We start from the raw sequence: 14,974 nt of genomic DNA on the forward strand, positions 1-14,974 counted from the left end.
GCGAGCCAAACTGAGAGACTCCTGATTGGCCGAAAGGTAGGCATCATAGTTCATTTTCATTGGTTGCATGTCCAATGTTGCCTGAATTATCTCAAACTATGGGCTCTATGGGGAGCTGTGGGAGCCTGGTATGGCTATGTAAACTGTTACTCCATGGCAAACCGCTATGATTGTAGGTGGTTTCGTATCAATTTCGCACCAAAACAAAAGTATTAGCTTCTGTGTGAAACAAGAAAATGCTGCACTTGCGCTGCTTGCACGACAACGTTACGCCAGAGGCTTTACTTTCCGCTTTCCATATAATTTTTTTTTTTCAAATACCCTTTCTGCTTGTGCGATAAGTGTACAGCTTCGTGTTCAACCACCAATTCTTCATTTTCCTCAAACAAATAAATACACAGGGCGATGTTTCAGGGAGCTAGATAAGAGAGAACGCCGAGCATACGAAATTATGTTGTCGAAATCGCCAAATGTGGCCTCATTTTCATTTGCAATCTGGCCACAACTGCACAGAAGCATGGCGGCGATGGCGGCTTTCATAGTGTGTCAAAGTATTTTGCACGCCTTCCCCCCTACGCTTTATATATAATATGTTAATTATCGTTTGGTCGTTGTTCCTGAGTTGTTTGAACGGAACTGTGTTTAGATAGGTGAATTTGACAACATATAGCACTTCCCAGCACCGTGTACTTTGCACTTGTGCTTCTATTCTTCTTCTCTACATCGGCAGGCAAACCCCAGAAATTGCTGTCTGGCAACCTTTAAAACATGGCACCCCTCAAGGAGAACTCACTTGCCGAACACACAGGCTTCGGTCTAGTATATTCAGGTTATTTTCAGGTAGCCAATGAGAAATTGGGACTACTTTTCTTCGCGGATGCCCACTACTACTCAGCCGTTGTACCTTAGGATTGGGCTGCGATATACAAGCTCGAGGCACATATTCAATATGGGGGCGTGAGTGAGTTTCGTTTTTGTCGGTGGCTGCCGGAGAAAGCATTTCAAGCCGATTCCCACGTATTTTGGTACAGATTACGAACCATCAGTTATCTCCAACCACCTGTGGAAGGCAACACAAACTTTGCTTGCAATGTAAACCAAACTCCGAGCCACAATGCCTCCAGCAGTGGAGGCAGAGTTTCTCTGGGAACAAACTTTTAACGCGAAAAAATTCGACGTCAAGTACAAAGTCTCTATCCCGAGCGATGTTTCAGTGAAGGAGATAGTGTACCAGATTATGAATGATCACAACCTGCCGTGCTACGTTGAAGACGGTACGTCCTATTGCCACTCGCAGTTACAAGCCTTCTGACTTTTTATTTTTTGCAGACCTCACGGAAAGTTTGTCAAAGTTCATTGAAAGAGAAACGGGGTCGTACTACGATCAAAGTGCGACCGATGCCATAGAGAAGTTTCAGAGAGACGGAGATGTGGAGTCCTTAGCGCAGAGATGGGGCAAAGCATTTCGAGAGGTAAGCCGCGGTTTCGTTGAGCGACATTTCGTCGCGCTTGGACACCCGAGCATTTTAACTTCGTTGCAGGAACACTTGCGCTATGCAACTCGAGAAGAAGAAACGGTAGAATCCAAATTCTCTGCAATGTACCACACTCTGATCCATTCACCAGCTTTGGACACAATCCTGAGCCTGGAGCACGCCTACGCCTTGGCTGTTGGAGAACTAGTCCGAGGACGGGACGATACACTGGCCAAACTGCAAGCGAGGTATCTTGTCCGCAAGTTTCGATAGTCTCTCACTTTGTCTCTTCGGGTCCAGGCAAACGGCTGAGATGGAACGTTGTGTCCAGCAGGTGGGAATGGGACTCACCGATCAGGACATCAACGGCATAGCTGCCAGGCATTTCGATGAAAATCAGGTACGATTCGTCAAATGAGAACCTACTGAGCGTTCAAAGATTGGCGTGTCGGTATATGGGTCCATATTACAAAAACTGGAGAGCTTGTCTGCGTCGTCTGCTGGTTTTTTTGTGCTCTCCCTTTTATCAGAATGTCCTCAAATGTTGTACGCCTTTTCGGTGTGATTTCAACACACCCCAAATACTTATCTAGAAAAAATGTGCTTGGTTTGTCATAAGTGGTGTGTACGAATGCTATCAAACAATGGCAGTGCTTTCTTTGTTTTTTTTTTTCTTCAGACAGTGATGGCGCAACTGGACTCCAAGATTGACGACCTAAAATGTACCCAGAAACGGGAATTCCGAGAGTGGATCAGGACCGTTTACGAAGACTACACTTCATCGAAAGGTGGCAGGGGATTCGGGTAATCGTTGTTGCGAGAATACAAATTTGTACATCATGCTAATCCTGTCCTTTGACAGAGAGAGGATGCGTGCTGCTACGAAGTCCTTCATCGGCCACGATGGCGAGGACTGGGCGCCTCCGCCGTTTCGGTTATCCGAGAGTTTCACCATTCACCTCGGTTAGAGATTTTTTTTTTTTATGACATAGCAGACGACACTTAACAGCTGGAAGTAAACCTGATATAAAACAGTCACCTCATAATGATCTGGAGTGGGCCCTTAAATTTTTATTGTCACTGAACTTCTAGGATCACAGCTAAAGGTCATGCACAATCTCAGACTCCTCTCAGCAGACGTTTTGGATTTGTGCAGGCATACAACAAATAAGATGGGGTAAGTAAATTTAATCAGATGGGTCTACATTGTTGCACGACACAAATCCTCTTTGGGCCAGCTATGTAAATAAGTAGAGTATTTTGTTCCATTTCATAGCCTTCCAGCACCTCAACGTCTGCACATAGCAATGTCCCTCTATTCCAACAGCCTCTGTGGTCTCGTTCTGATGGTGGACAACAGAATAAACTCTTACGTGGGAATCAAAAGACGTGAGTCAATCAGGTTATCAAAGATCCTTTACCGCAGTGCACTTAAAAGCTGACAATTAAGACATCGAGATTTAATGGTTTTGTTCACCTACACATGCATCGTGTTGAATATTGACTGTGCAGAATTTGCCGCCATCTGCCATCAGTCGACGGAACTTCATTTTCCCGACGTCGACCAACAGCTCGAGAACATTCGAAATAAAGCCCGCGAGGCTGCAGAAATTCGTGCTGCCAGCTTACTGGGGTCGGAAAGCTCTTCCAGCCAGTCCAGTCGGAGATCCAGTTTCTCGGGACATGATCACACGGTACGCAAACGTCCCCCACTTAACGGATTACGTTTCGTACTACTGTCACGAGCTCGGTTTCTTGTCCGTAGAATTCCAGCAGTCCTACGCTGCAAGCCGGTGACTTTTACGTCACGCACCATTCCAACCTGTCGGAAGCGCACGTCGTGTTCCACATGGTGGAAGACGACACCCTACGATCGTCCGACATCACATCTCGTCACCCCGTCATACTGGGCCTGCGGAATATGCTGCGAGTGGCGCACGAACGCGACGTCTGCAACGTCACCATTCCCCTCCTACTAGTCCACGAGCTGTACGAGGTGACTTATCGGGCAACGCTACCTGTGGAAAGGGGGCAGCACTGTACTGTTGTATGTTTCTAGGAGATGACCATTCCCTGGTGTCTGAAACGAGCGGAACTCGTGTTCAAGTGTATAAAAGGATTCATGATCGAGCTGGCATCTCTCGTCGGAGAAGAGACGCGGACCGTTCAGTTCATGGTTCCACAGGTACGTATAGATTGAGCACGACCTACTACAGGTTTTCCCACTCATTTTAATCCATTGGTCACTCAATTTGATCCATGCGCTACCCAATTTAATCCAGTGGTGAACCAAATTAATCCAGACACCAACCAATTTAATCCAAGCGCTACCGAACTTAATCCAAGCAACACATGCAAATGCATTCCGTATGTATTCAGTCATGTCATGACTGGATACACAGTAAACAATTGGATTAAATTGGGTAGCTCTTGGATTAATTTGGTTCACCACTGGATTAAATTGGGTAGCACTTGGATTAAATTAAGTGACCAATGGATTAAAATGAGCGGGAAAACCTGTAGATTAGAGTGACCATGTCATTTGCACCCCACTCTTTAGACACTGGTCAACAGCAAATTTATTGCTTCTTTGATTACCATACTGCCTTGAAGCTTATGTTGGGAGTTTCGCAGGGCGCATGTCCCATAGAGCCAGTGTTCTTGCAAAAGTTGTCTTTAAAAAAAAAAACTCTGTGTGCCTGCTTCTGCCATTCGAATTTCAACTGTGTAATCACTACGGAGGTCCTACGGACTGACGTGCATAGCCCCTAGGCGATCAGAAACGGCACTCTCCATTTCCTAACATGGCACGTATAATCTAGTAGGTCATGGGGTTCATTGGCAACATTCTGATCGTGGTTTTTCTTCGTTTTTAGGGAATTTCGGAGGACCTGTTTGCCAACCTTTCTGCAATGCTCTCTTCGATATTCCGAATATCTAACCCGCTGGTTCTCAAGTGAACTAACTTATTATGTTATGCGAGCCCTCAGCTGCGAGCCCTCCTTAAATATCTGATATTTTGACAACCAAGATGTATTACTACCTGATTTTCTAAAAGGTCCAAGTGCCACCAGATTTTATGAAGGCACGGGTTTATGTGTGATCCATGTATAACTTTTAATACAATGCAACATTTTTTTTTGTATGTATAATGCTAAGGAAACAAACATAAAAATACTTTGGTTCGAAAAACGTGGCAGGTGCTCCCATTTGCTACGTGTCCAGTTTTCGATAGAGTTCCTCGCCACGAGAAAAACGCTCAGGTCCACGGCATCCAGCCGCACCACGTAAGGCCAAGGACAAGAGGGTCGCTCGCTTGTTCGATGAGGCACTCAACCTACGTGCGACAGTTCAAGACATTGTCAATAGCAGTCATGTTTATTAATACTGTATCTATGCGGCTATAAACTGGAGCTGTGCGAATAGCAAAATTTCTTAGCACTTGGAAGTAGTCCATTTGATGTCTCCGTATCCTTTACCAACACCGCCATGGTGAGAGTGAAGGAAATGATTTCTCAATGTCGCACAGTCAGTACACTCATGTCCTTGGCAGAAACAAACACACACACAACACAACGTAAACTAACTTACACACTTTACGTTGTGTTGTGTGCATATTTGTTTCTACCAAGGACATTAGTGGAGACATGAGCACTCTTCGATTGGGTTGCACTTTCTGAACTAGTGCATACGGTACAAGTTCCTGCATTCGATTCAGCGAAAGTGCAGTGAGAGTGCACGGAAATGCTGCAGCGTTTCGTGCACAGTGGAGCAGACGACATGAGCAGGGTAGCAGTAGTTTTTGGCGATATCATCGATATGGAGCATACTGGCAATAATTTTTGTTGGGACGTGCCTGTTTTTACTCTTCGAGTCAATTTATAGACAATAATCGCTCAGAAATTTGCGATACAGTGCAGCCATCTGTGAGAAACTATCTGAGGCTTACACTTTTCTACTCGATTGGGCTCAGTGTACTTTGCACAAGAGCAGAACTTTGTTTGTACTCCTTTACACTGCCTCTTGCACTTTTTCGCTAATCGAAGACAGCTACGGTCTTCTGTTCTCGAGAGCCAAGTACGCCACGTGCCCACCTTCAGGTTGTTATCCACTTGGCAATGATGACGATGGAGTAGATTACATTTTGGATCAGCATAAAATGCAACACGTGTTACTATACGCAAATTTTTGCGACTCCTTTGGTCTCGTCCACAATGCGGACAGAGAACTGCACCAAAGGAAGGTAGTGCTGCTTGTTTCAGTAATAACTGAAAAATAGATCTCAAAACTGCAAATAGAGTTAGCGTAGCATGAGCTATTCGAATATAATTCTAAGTTTCTATTATTCGCACAGCTCTGCTATAAACACTTACTTGCTCTTCCACACTGAGCTCTCCTGAATCGGATATCTGGCCACGGTGCTTGCTTTCATCTGCCGTTCCTAGGCAGACGACTTCCATGTTTTGACGTTGCTCTTTCCGCAGTCGCACCTCATCACTGTGCGTAACGTGAAAAGCAATAGTTCATATAATAAAAGTAAGCTACTGAGATCGAGTAATTATCGAGACTAACCGGAAAATGTAACTAGGATGCCTTCCGCCCAGCTTTTCTCGAACGGTGCAGACTTTCTGCCTCGGGTACCACTTCTCTGACCCGTCGTCTGCACCGGTGGCATTCCTCTCTACAAACACATTCGGAATGTCTATCACAATTCTTTGCACTTCATGAGGTTCACAAATTTTCCTCACCACTGCTCTCTCCAGTCTGTACACTTTGCATTTTTGCGTACCTCTGAAAGGGAATGAGACGTCAGTAAGACTCGCGTGAAACTTGAGCTGATACAGAGGAGTAAAAAAATTAAGAGGAGGTTACCATCCAATCTACTGTAGGCTCCTTTACAAAAACATCCAGCACATTTAGTAGCGTCTGCCTATTACTGCGCAGTACCCGCAGCACATGCTGCATGCTGCAGGAGTACCCTCCGTGTTGCCGCAGGGGATCTGTGAGGCTCAGGTACTGAGGTGTCAGTCGGAACGGCATCAGTTCCGGAACTGGCAGAAACTGCGATGTGATTGTTGCCTTGAGAACAACACTCCATTACAGCGCAACATAATTTCTTAAAACACGCCTGCCAGACCTGGGTAGCCACACCAAAGGCATAGCCAAAGTCGATGCCAACTTCCTGTCCTGTCTCAACGTTGACCAGGAAGTTCTCGAGGTGGCGGTCTCCGATTCCAAGGACCCAGTGTGCTATGCAGATGGCAGCGTGCGACGCCACAAAGCGGGATCGTAGCGTGAAGAATGCTTCGAAGCAAGAGCTAAGGTTCAGGAACGCTTTGCTGCAAAGGCAGACGTTACTTAGTCACTGCCTTATGGTGTAGTAACCCTAGGGGGTTGACAGGCGACAATATCTATTATCTAGAACCGTGCGAAGAGTGGTTTGAAAACCAAAGCAAATACGAAGCAAATACTTATAGGGCCGAAGCGAATATATCCGATTTGGATATTCGAATACGAAGCGAATAACTGTGGAACCTAAGCGAATCTGAAGTGAATAGCTGCAAAATGGAAAGGTTCGCATGCATAGGCGATGTGGAAATAAAGTGCAAACATACACGAAACGTTAGCAGAGAACAGATACATTTTAATTTGCAGCAGTTATACGAGTGCCAAATCTGCGAGTATGCATTCAGAAGGTGGTGAATTCAAGACGAAGCATTTGAGGCAGAGACAGAATGCTGTGCCATCCTCGTTTTGGCTTAAGGAAAGGGATAGGCCTAGTCTACTAGTGCACTTAAACCACTTAGGTAAATAGTGTTTCTGGGGGTTTCGCTGTAGATTGTTTGTTCTTGCGTGGCTTTTTGCGCAGCAACAATTCGAACATATTCATTATGGAAGAGGCGTTCGATTCTATTCAAAATTCGAATACCGAAATTTGTATTTGGTTCGGAATTCGAATCGAACGTATAAGTATTTGCTTCGATAGTTAGAAAATTCGAATATTCGAACGGCACTACCTCAAATACCGTATTTACCTGCATATACGCTCTACAAGTAGGTCATGCTTGCGACCAGCTCCTCAGTTCCCCCCTTTCCCTCAGCCTCTGACCTAACCTAACGCGGCACGATTGGCACGTTGCTTAAATGACACGATGCTTTTGGTAAAAAACTTACGTCTTATACGCGAGTAAATATGGTACTTCAATAGGTTAAAAACACAAAAATGCAAAAAAAAAAAAAAAGCATTCCTCATATTCGCTAATGCTCCTTACTAGAGGGCCTTTCTGTCGACGGACGCAGCGTTTTTGTGAAAAGCAGACTTGAGCTGCGTCGTTTTGAGCTGTTCATAGGCACGTATGTAGTCGGACGCTCCACTGAGTCCGGATCGAGTCGGCAGCTGGTTACTGGAATTGGTCGAGAACGCATTAATGCGGCAGTTTTAACACCGAAGGCACAACACAGACGTAAAAGCTGCGAGACTTACAAAATCTTGACTTCCGCGTCGTCCATGCCTTTCTGGATGAATTCTCGTAGCACTACGGTGTTGCTCAACCATTCTATCAGACCCACCCTAAGACAAAGAACGCGGCTATAGAAGGAACAGAGACTCGCAGGAATCGTTGCCTCACCGCGTAGTCAGCGGCACAACCTTGTAAGTGACCAAGTGAAGCCGCTTTGCGCGACAGATGGGGTCGGCGGCAAAGGCCCGGTTCATGACCTGGAAGAGCCGCTCGATGCGGTCGTCCTGCCGGAGATCCTCCCCCGTCTTGACGAGGAACCGATACTCCCGTTCGTCGTTGCCCTGCACTGTCACCCGACAGGGCCTCTGCTTTGAAGACAGCACCAAGATCTGAAATGCGTAGTTTCCGATCACGCTTCTTTCGGTGCGGCTGGGCAAATATTTCAACTTTTTGAACGCCGAAGGGAATAATGAGTGTTTTTAATTCGAATATATTTGGATATATATATATATTCCGAAGCTGCTAGCTTGAGCCTGAAAACGCCGCAAGAGAAGGTACAGAACATAGTGAGTGCTGCTTTTTATCAAAATCAATATGCATATTTAGGGCCTTGTGTTTTTGGGTAAAACCCGTTTGTACCCCGATTTGCATTATATATTGTCACTAAGGGGAAAACCCAAAAACCCCTAAAAATTAGCTTGGCAAAGTGCCAATTCAGCCAGCAATACAGGCACTGGAAAACGCTATGCACTGCACACTTGTAGCACTGCAGCACTGGTAATTCATCTTGTGTTCATCTAAAATGTGAGAAGTGCTTTTTTGTTTCTCCTTTTCCACCCAAAAATCTGCTTTTGCACCCAATATCACCCTACTTTACTCCAGATTAACCAGATTTTTACTGATAATTTTCAAGAAACATAAAACCCGAAAACAAAAGTCCCTATGCACATGTCACGGATATATCCTGTACATGTGTTCTGTTTAGTTGTAAAGCTATTTGCTTTCTATTGACTATGGTTTCAAAATGACTGTTCACACAGTCATTTCAAAGACTAATAATGATGCCCAAATCAATATTTTATGATGCAATGGTTTTATTTTTAAATTCAGACATCTAAGGTATCTTATCATAGGATTCCTTTAATTTGTCTGCACATTTGGCACCTCGCAACACTTATGCAGCAGAAAACTTTAACAAAAGCGACTAAACATGCCCGCTCACCTTTTCGTCGAAGCCGGAAATTTGCACATGGTACTCTGGCATTGGTTTACATTTTCCTGTGTACTGGCCTGAAATATACGTAGAAGTTTCCTGCGTCGAATGCTGGTCCATTTTAACGTGCAGTGTGTTCAACAAAATTAACAATAACAACACCACATTCAGTGGAGTGTTGGCCATATACAGCCCAAAACTGAAAAAGTTTAATTCCGGCATGGCAGAAAACTACTGTGTCCATGTTTGTGTGACACCTAAAAGGTCTCTACTGCATCTTCCTTATGGATAAGAGCTGAACAGATTGTGTACATCTTCACAAAAATACTAGCGCATCTTCTTAGCTATAGTAGTACCTGGAATTTCGAGGCCGACGCTATGCTGCAGCATGCTGAATTTGGCAAGCCAAGGTGAGATGTCCTTCAGCGATGTTGGTTTGTCAATTTTGTAACTTCCCATAATTTGTCGGCACTTAGCGCGGAAGTCCTGCAAGAAAATGGCGAGAGAAAAACGCCTGTTACTCTCTCAACACACCGACATGTTACAATGCTGGTACTACTGCCACTTAGCGTACGTTCGGAGACATGCTCGCCAGTTTTTCCCCGTTTGATCCAAAAGCATCCACGAGCTTCTTCTTGACGGCCTGTACGTGGAAAAAAAAGGCAATTGACTGAGTTTCAACAAAATGTCAGTGAAACGCACGAAACCTATAAGCAAAGTGATTCCACTTCACTTCAACATTACACACGAGTAGAGCGTGAAGTTTTCGGAAAACATTTTTTCTTCTAAATTCGGAGGGTAAAAATCGGGTGAATAAACGAGTGCTCTAAATTCGTGCGAATTCGGATGGAAAACCTTCCAGTATATAATAAATTCGGAGAGAAATCGGGCCCAGTTACTCAAACTAACTGTGCTGGTTGAGTACAAATGGTGATGTAACTGCGTTTTGCTGCGAAACAGGTTAGTGTGCATTCCTGCAGATGCCTGAGTGAGGGCAATTTGCCGGGTAAAAATCGGGTTTCACCCTGAAGAGGCAACCTTCAATTCGGGGTGCAAATTCGGGGAAGAATCGGGTTAAACCCCAAAACTTCAGTCTGTACATATCAGGAAGAGTGGCGTGCAGTTCAGCGAAGGATCACACGTTTGAGGTTATTTGAGGTTAGCTATGTATGCAAGCGGTACTTGACCTTCGCAAAACGCTGTCGAACTCCGCTGATATTCACGGAGCCTTCTTCGCACAGGTCAGACAGCATTTCACGAAACTCTCTCTTCAAAGACTGTGAGCTCTTCTTCTGTTTCAGAGCTTCTTCCACGGTTTGATGCCAATCCTGGATTGAATTGCAAGAGACAGCTAGCTTTCCCGTAATTAATCCGTTAATTCAAAATAAAGGCTGCCTTGCCTTAAATGCAATATCTGGAAATTGCAGCATTCGTAGAGCAGCGATGAAGTCATTCACCAGAGGAAGTCTGTCCATTTTCACCTTGACTCTGAAGCAGGATAAACGTAACGGTGAACGCTTCCGCGAATCAATGGAGCTCGTTGTCTAAAGGCACTATACCTCTCAACAAAGTCTCGACTTTGGGACTTGCCGCTCGACTCAAATTTGTAACTTTCATAGCTGACGCGGAAGGGGTAGACCAGCGCCTAGGACAAGCAAACATCTATATGTTAGTACTTGCGACAGAGTTTTTTCCCGCCTTCGCAAGGACATCTTGAAGGACACGACAGGACACAATGGTAAGGATACGTTTGGAGCAGCAAGCCAACTTCAAGTTTTGCCAGAAATTAAGTCAAGTCTGCTACCTAAGCTTTGCAGATGATTCAGCAGATGTATAGTAATGATCTGTTCTTCCTTCTTTAAGTGACACTGATATTTTACAGAAGGTTTAAACCTATTGTCACGAGGTTCCAGCAAATGCCTTCGAGGAGTTGCATCAACTGGCAGAGGTGCATCGTGGCTGAGGGACATTACGTACTTCGAAAATATGACGTGCATCACCGCGCAGAAACAAAATCGATGTATTGACAACCTGCTTTATCTTTGAACTTTTTGACAATAGTGGTAGACGTGGTCAAACCAGGCGAAACAATAGCACATTGTGACAAAATCCTATCGTCTATGCAGCGACACTGCGTTGTCTACACTGAAACACTGTGATGAAATTTCAGTGTGCCATACTACGACTCACATTCGGATAATGCGTAGCAACAGCATCTACAAGGTCGAAGAGGTACGGGCCAATCTCTTTGTCGAGCATGGGAAGGATCTGGTTGAGCCAGGACAGGTACATCCAGCACGGAACTTTCACACACTGGAATTCCGGGTTTAAAATCCTCGTCAATATCTTGGTACGCCTTCCGCGAAACGGTACAGTACTGTCTTACTTGTGCAGCAAACGTTTCCCTGCACGCTTTGTGTACTTGTATCACGTCCAAAAGCTGTGGGAACATGTCAACCGCGTCTGTGTTCCCTAGTGCCATCGATGAAAGCACCGAGTCCACCATTACCTTCGGACATTCCTTCCTGCTCTCGAAGTCGAGAGCACCTGCAATAGGACGTAAATGACAGCTTGCAGCAATGAAAAGCTTTAGCCTCTTTCTCCAAAATACCGTACCACCTTCCCAGCACTGCAATACTTGGTTGCAAAACGTGGCCATGCTGATATGTGCGATGCTCTGCTGTTTCGATGATTCAGCAGCTGCACTTTTACTGATCGCTTCTTGGTACTTACAGAAAGCCTTCTCTCTCAATTCATAAGCAGTCTGTCACAAAACAATTCATGTATTTTTAGATAGCGTCATTTCTAATTTAGAGCGCGTCGACTTACCTGTTGCGACGTGCTACAAACTTTAGACAGCTTCAATATCGCTGTCTCCTCAGGATTCAAACGAAGCTGAGCATCAGATCCAGCAGAATAGAGTAGCTCCGACAATCTCGTCAGCAAATGGCCTTCTAACGCTGAGGTTTTTGCTACAAACTCGTTGTCTGATGCATCGACGCAGGTTTCTAGAAAGAGCAACGTAAATTATTATTATATGGGTAATGTAAACTCTTTAGTCACATTCACTCAAACAAATGGAAGTTTGGCACACGGCACTCCGTATTTAATGTCCCTCGTGGAAACAATGTGTTTAAAGGGATGGCCTTGTAAGGACTGGGCAATTCCGAAACTTAACTGAAATTATATTCACCAATACACCACTGCAAAAGTTTCAATCAGAATAATAAAGTAGCCTTCGAGAAATTTATAGAACCGTGCTATGTAAGCAACTGTTAAACCAAAAAGAAGGAATGAAAAAAAAAAGAAGCCAAACCTCCGAAAGTCAGGCACCAGCCATACCACGCTATATAGCTAGGGCAAAAGTTTGTTTGAATTTTTGTAGCTTTTGCTAATTTTTGCAGCACAACAAAGCAAAGAAATAAAATGACATTGCATTAAAGCAAAAAATAAATAAAAAATGATCACATGTATATACAACATGGCATGCTCACCTAACTTCTGTAGCATTTTGATGTGAGATGCAATCTTCTTCTCCGGGGGAAGTCTCTCACAACTCCTCTCCAGTGTGGCGCAGTACGTGTGAACGTACGACATGTCCACAGAACATTCACCAGCTTCACTTTTGAGCTTAAAGAATAACGCAGAAAGGAACACATCAATCGGGCTATCAAGGGAACGCACCAATCAATCAGGCAACACGGTTGCAGAATACCTTTTCGATCTGCGCAACGCATCGCAGGGCAACAGGAACCGTGTTACGGTTGATCGCTGCACGAGCAAACGAGTTGAGCAGGTCAATTTTCATGGGCAAAAACTTGTCCGATGCTGTGTCACAGAGTGTCTTGATGAAGTAACACCTGCGGAACAAAGTTATCCCCGTTCCATACATCACAAATTGTGTTACTTCTTGCACAACATGCGAGCGTAGGGAAAGACAAACCAAACAAGTCGGTCTCAGTTTAAAAGAAGCATGTAGAGAGTATTACGTGCCTGGTAGTGAGGACATCAGTCCACAATGAAACTGTGTCGCAGTCACTTGGGAGCCGTTTTTTCCAGTTTTTGAGGACTGTGCTTGCTCTGTCCTCTGAGCCTGCATTAAGGTATAGTACTTATGAGCACCAATATTAAACATATGCATAAAACAAATCCAGATGTTTTCAGTCCTCAAATTTAATTTGCATTCGACGGTAAGCGTACAAACTGTGCAAGTTTTGAGGTCACCAATAAAGTGTTGGACAGTTCTGAGGACTTGATATTAGGGTCCTTTAGTGAATTGCTTTTTGTGAATCAAGTGAAGGGTTTTGTTGCTGAAACTGTACTGACCTCCAGTCATATTGCAATAAAGGTAGTCCAAAAGGTCAGCTATCTTTTGAAGAGACTGCAAATTCCTGTCCAGAACTGATGGGTTGAGGACACTGAGGCTGCTCCACTCCTGAGGCCAAACGAAAGGAGAGCATTCAAAGCAAGCAGAAATCTCAGGTGACAAGATGCCGTACGTCTACCTGTAAAAACTGTTCCCGCAAGTTTTCCACATAATACCGTGATCGACTGTAGTCTCTTTCAATGGCATACACGAGTGCTAGTTGTTCCGTAAGGTTTGACTGAAAAAGTGCAAGTTAATAAGTGGTAGCTAGTTAAAATAAATCGGAGTGCATACTTCAAGCACTCTCTTCTTTTCCGTGTCGTCTAGTGCAGAGCGTACAGACTCAAGGAAACCACAGTCATTCTTGCCTTTTATCAAGGAAGTCATAACCTTGCTCTTAAAAAGAGAGGGCAAGTAGTGGTCCTGAAAGAAGTGAAGTTTTCAGGATTAGTTACCCATGGCTGCATGCAACAGTCAGTCCTGTACCAGTAAACTTGAATACACTCAACATGAAGTATTGTAACCTTATCTGCTATGCTTATCCAGGCATGAGATGCAAAAATGCTGCTTCAACAGGATGTGATTTAAAAAAAAATGCATTACAGATTTTTAATTAAAAGATGAGAGCGGCACAGACACAGATTTTGCAGACCGATTATATGGCCACGCAAACATCCTGTCGATGAGAGTATGCAACTGTAGACTACTGATTACCTAATATTTCTTAATGAACTTTTTTAATTAGAGGTTTTCTGGGAAATGTGAGGCAGCAAAATTGGAGCTGGTCATTATTCAAGGCCACCAGCAAAACCGGCACCTGTACTACTCCCATAGCTTTCTTATTAAAAAAAATAGGAGGAAAAAAAAAAGAGCACCCTGTATACTATTGAAAAAAGTAATTAGAGAAACATTTCTCACGTATATAAAGTAAAAACTACGAGTTCAATGTGATATTTCACCTGCTTATACGCAAAATCAAACAAATCTTCCAAGCGTACGGACTTGGACTTCCCAATCCGTGATGCCACCACTCGTTCCAATCCATCCCAATCTCCAAGGTTACAGCAACTCTGTTGACGAAACAAACTTGAGTCAAATGTGTTCCGTATACGGAAAGCAAAAAACAATCCAGAAGGAACACTACCTCAAGAACAGCATCGTCGTAGAAAGTCGCCTCATCTGGTTCAACCTCCCGTGTCTTCTGATACAACTAAACAATATAAACATCACAATGATGATAATGATGAAATTGGTAATTTGTTGTTTGTTTGTTTGATTGACTGATTGAGACAAACAGATAGATAGATATTTTTTATGATTATATATGATAGCAAGACCTATATGGCCTTAGATGAAATAAAAGAAGAAGAGCTGAACACGAACGTCACGGAAGCGATCACACGTGATATGCACAGGCATATGGCATCGCCGAGGATCACGGATTTACAGCGCTAATGAT

At 44.1% G+C, this 14,974-nt stretch overlaps 2 protein-coding genes across 3 annotated transcripts in view; one reads left to right on the plus strand and one right to left on the minus strand.

Moving 5' to 3' along the window:
- The first annotated feature begins 929 nt into the window (after positions 1–929).
- On the plus strand, positions 930–4,916 carry LOC135391918 (protein C12orf4 homolog). The gene is made up of 12 exons (XM_064622480.1): positions 930–1,274; positions 1,330–1,472; positions 1,542–1,723; positions 1,776–1,875; positions 2,155–2,279; positions 2,338–2,438; positions 2,568–2,652; positions 2,752–2,864; positions 2,988–3,169; positions 3,241–3,471; positions 3,535–3,660; positions 4,352–4,916. Exons 1-12 carry the CDS (start codon positions 1,115–1,117, stop codon positions 4,433–4,435), a joined length of 1,632 nt encoding a protein of 543 aa, XP_064478550.1. The 5' UTR covers positions 930–1,114; the 3' UTR covers positions 4,436–4,916.
- LOC135391917 (DNA-dependent protein kinase catalytic subunit-like) overlaps positions 4,106–14,974 on the minus strand; it is a 42,054-nt gene continuing 31,185 nt past the window's right edge. For both annotated transcript variants that reach the window (XM_064622479.1, XM_064622478.1), the window contains 27 exons: positions 14,660–14,725; positions 14,475–14,585; positions 13,810–13,938; positions 13,655–13,753; positions 13,476–13,584; positions 13,143–13,242; positions 12,865–13,009; positions 12,644–12,779; positions 11,979–12,157; positions 11,766–11,913; positions 11,536–11,696; positions 11,340–11,462; positions 10,709–10,794; positions 10,550–10,637; positions 10,337–10,477; positions 9,724–9,792; positions 9,506–9,635; positions 9,159–9,226; positions 8,105–8,325; positions 7,960–8,046; positions 7,748–7,879; positions 6,613–6,814; positions 6,348–6,536; positions 6,224–6,266; positions 6,048–6,156; positions 5,849–5,972; positions 4,106–4,812 (listed from right to left, as the gene is read on the minus strand). In XM_064622479.1, the coding sequence (XP_064478549.1) occupies positions 4,735–4,812; positions 5,849–5,972; positions 6,048–6,156; positions 6,224–6,266; positions 6,348–6,536; positions 6,613–6,814; positions 7,748–7,879; positions 7,960–8,046; positions 8,105–8,325; positions 9,159–9,226; positions 9,506–9,635; positions 9,724–9,792; positions 10,337–10,477; positions 10,550–10,637; positions 10,709–10,794; positions 11,340–11,462; positions 11,536–11,696; positions 11,766–11,913; positions 11,979–12,157; positions 12,644–12,779; positions 12,865–13,009; positions 13,143–13,242; positions 13,476–13,584; positions 13,655–13,753; positions 13,810–13,938; positions 14,475–14,585; positions 14,660–14,725 (3,273 nt within the window). In that variant the 3' untranslated portion in view covers positions 4,106–4,734. The remainder of the gene's footprint in view (positions 4,813–5,848; positions 5,973–6,047; positions 6,157–6,223; positions 6,267–6,347; positions 6,537–6,612; positions 6,815–7,747; positions 7,880–7,959; positions 8,047–8,104; positions 8,326–9,158; positions 9,227–9,505; positions 9,636–9,723; positions 9,793–10,336; positions 10,478–10,549; positions 10,638–10,708; positions 10,795–11,339; positions 11,463–11,535; positions 11,697–11,765; positions 11,914–11,978; positions 12,158–12,643; positions 12,780–12,864; positions 13,010–13,142; positions 13,243–13,475; positions 13,585–13,654; positions 13,754–13,809; positions 13,939–14,474; positions 14,586–14,659; positions 14,726–14,974) is intronic.

This window comes from Ornithodoros turicata, chromosome 4 (assembly GCF_037126465.1).
Source record: "Ornithodoros turicata isolate Travis chromosome 4, ASM3712646v1, whole genome shotgun sequence".
In the NCBI taxonomy this organism is placed as follows: domain Eukaryota; kingdom Metazoa; phylum Arthropoda; class Arachnida; order Ixodida; family Argasidae; genus Ornithodoros; species Ornithodoros turicata.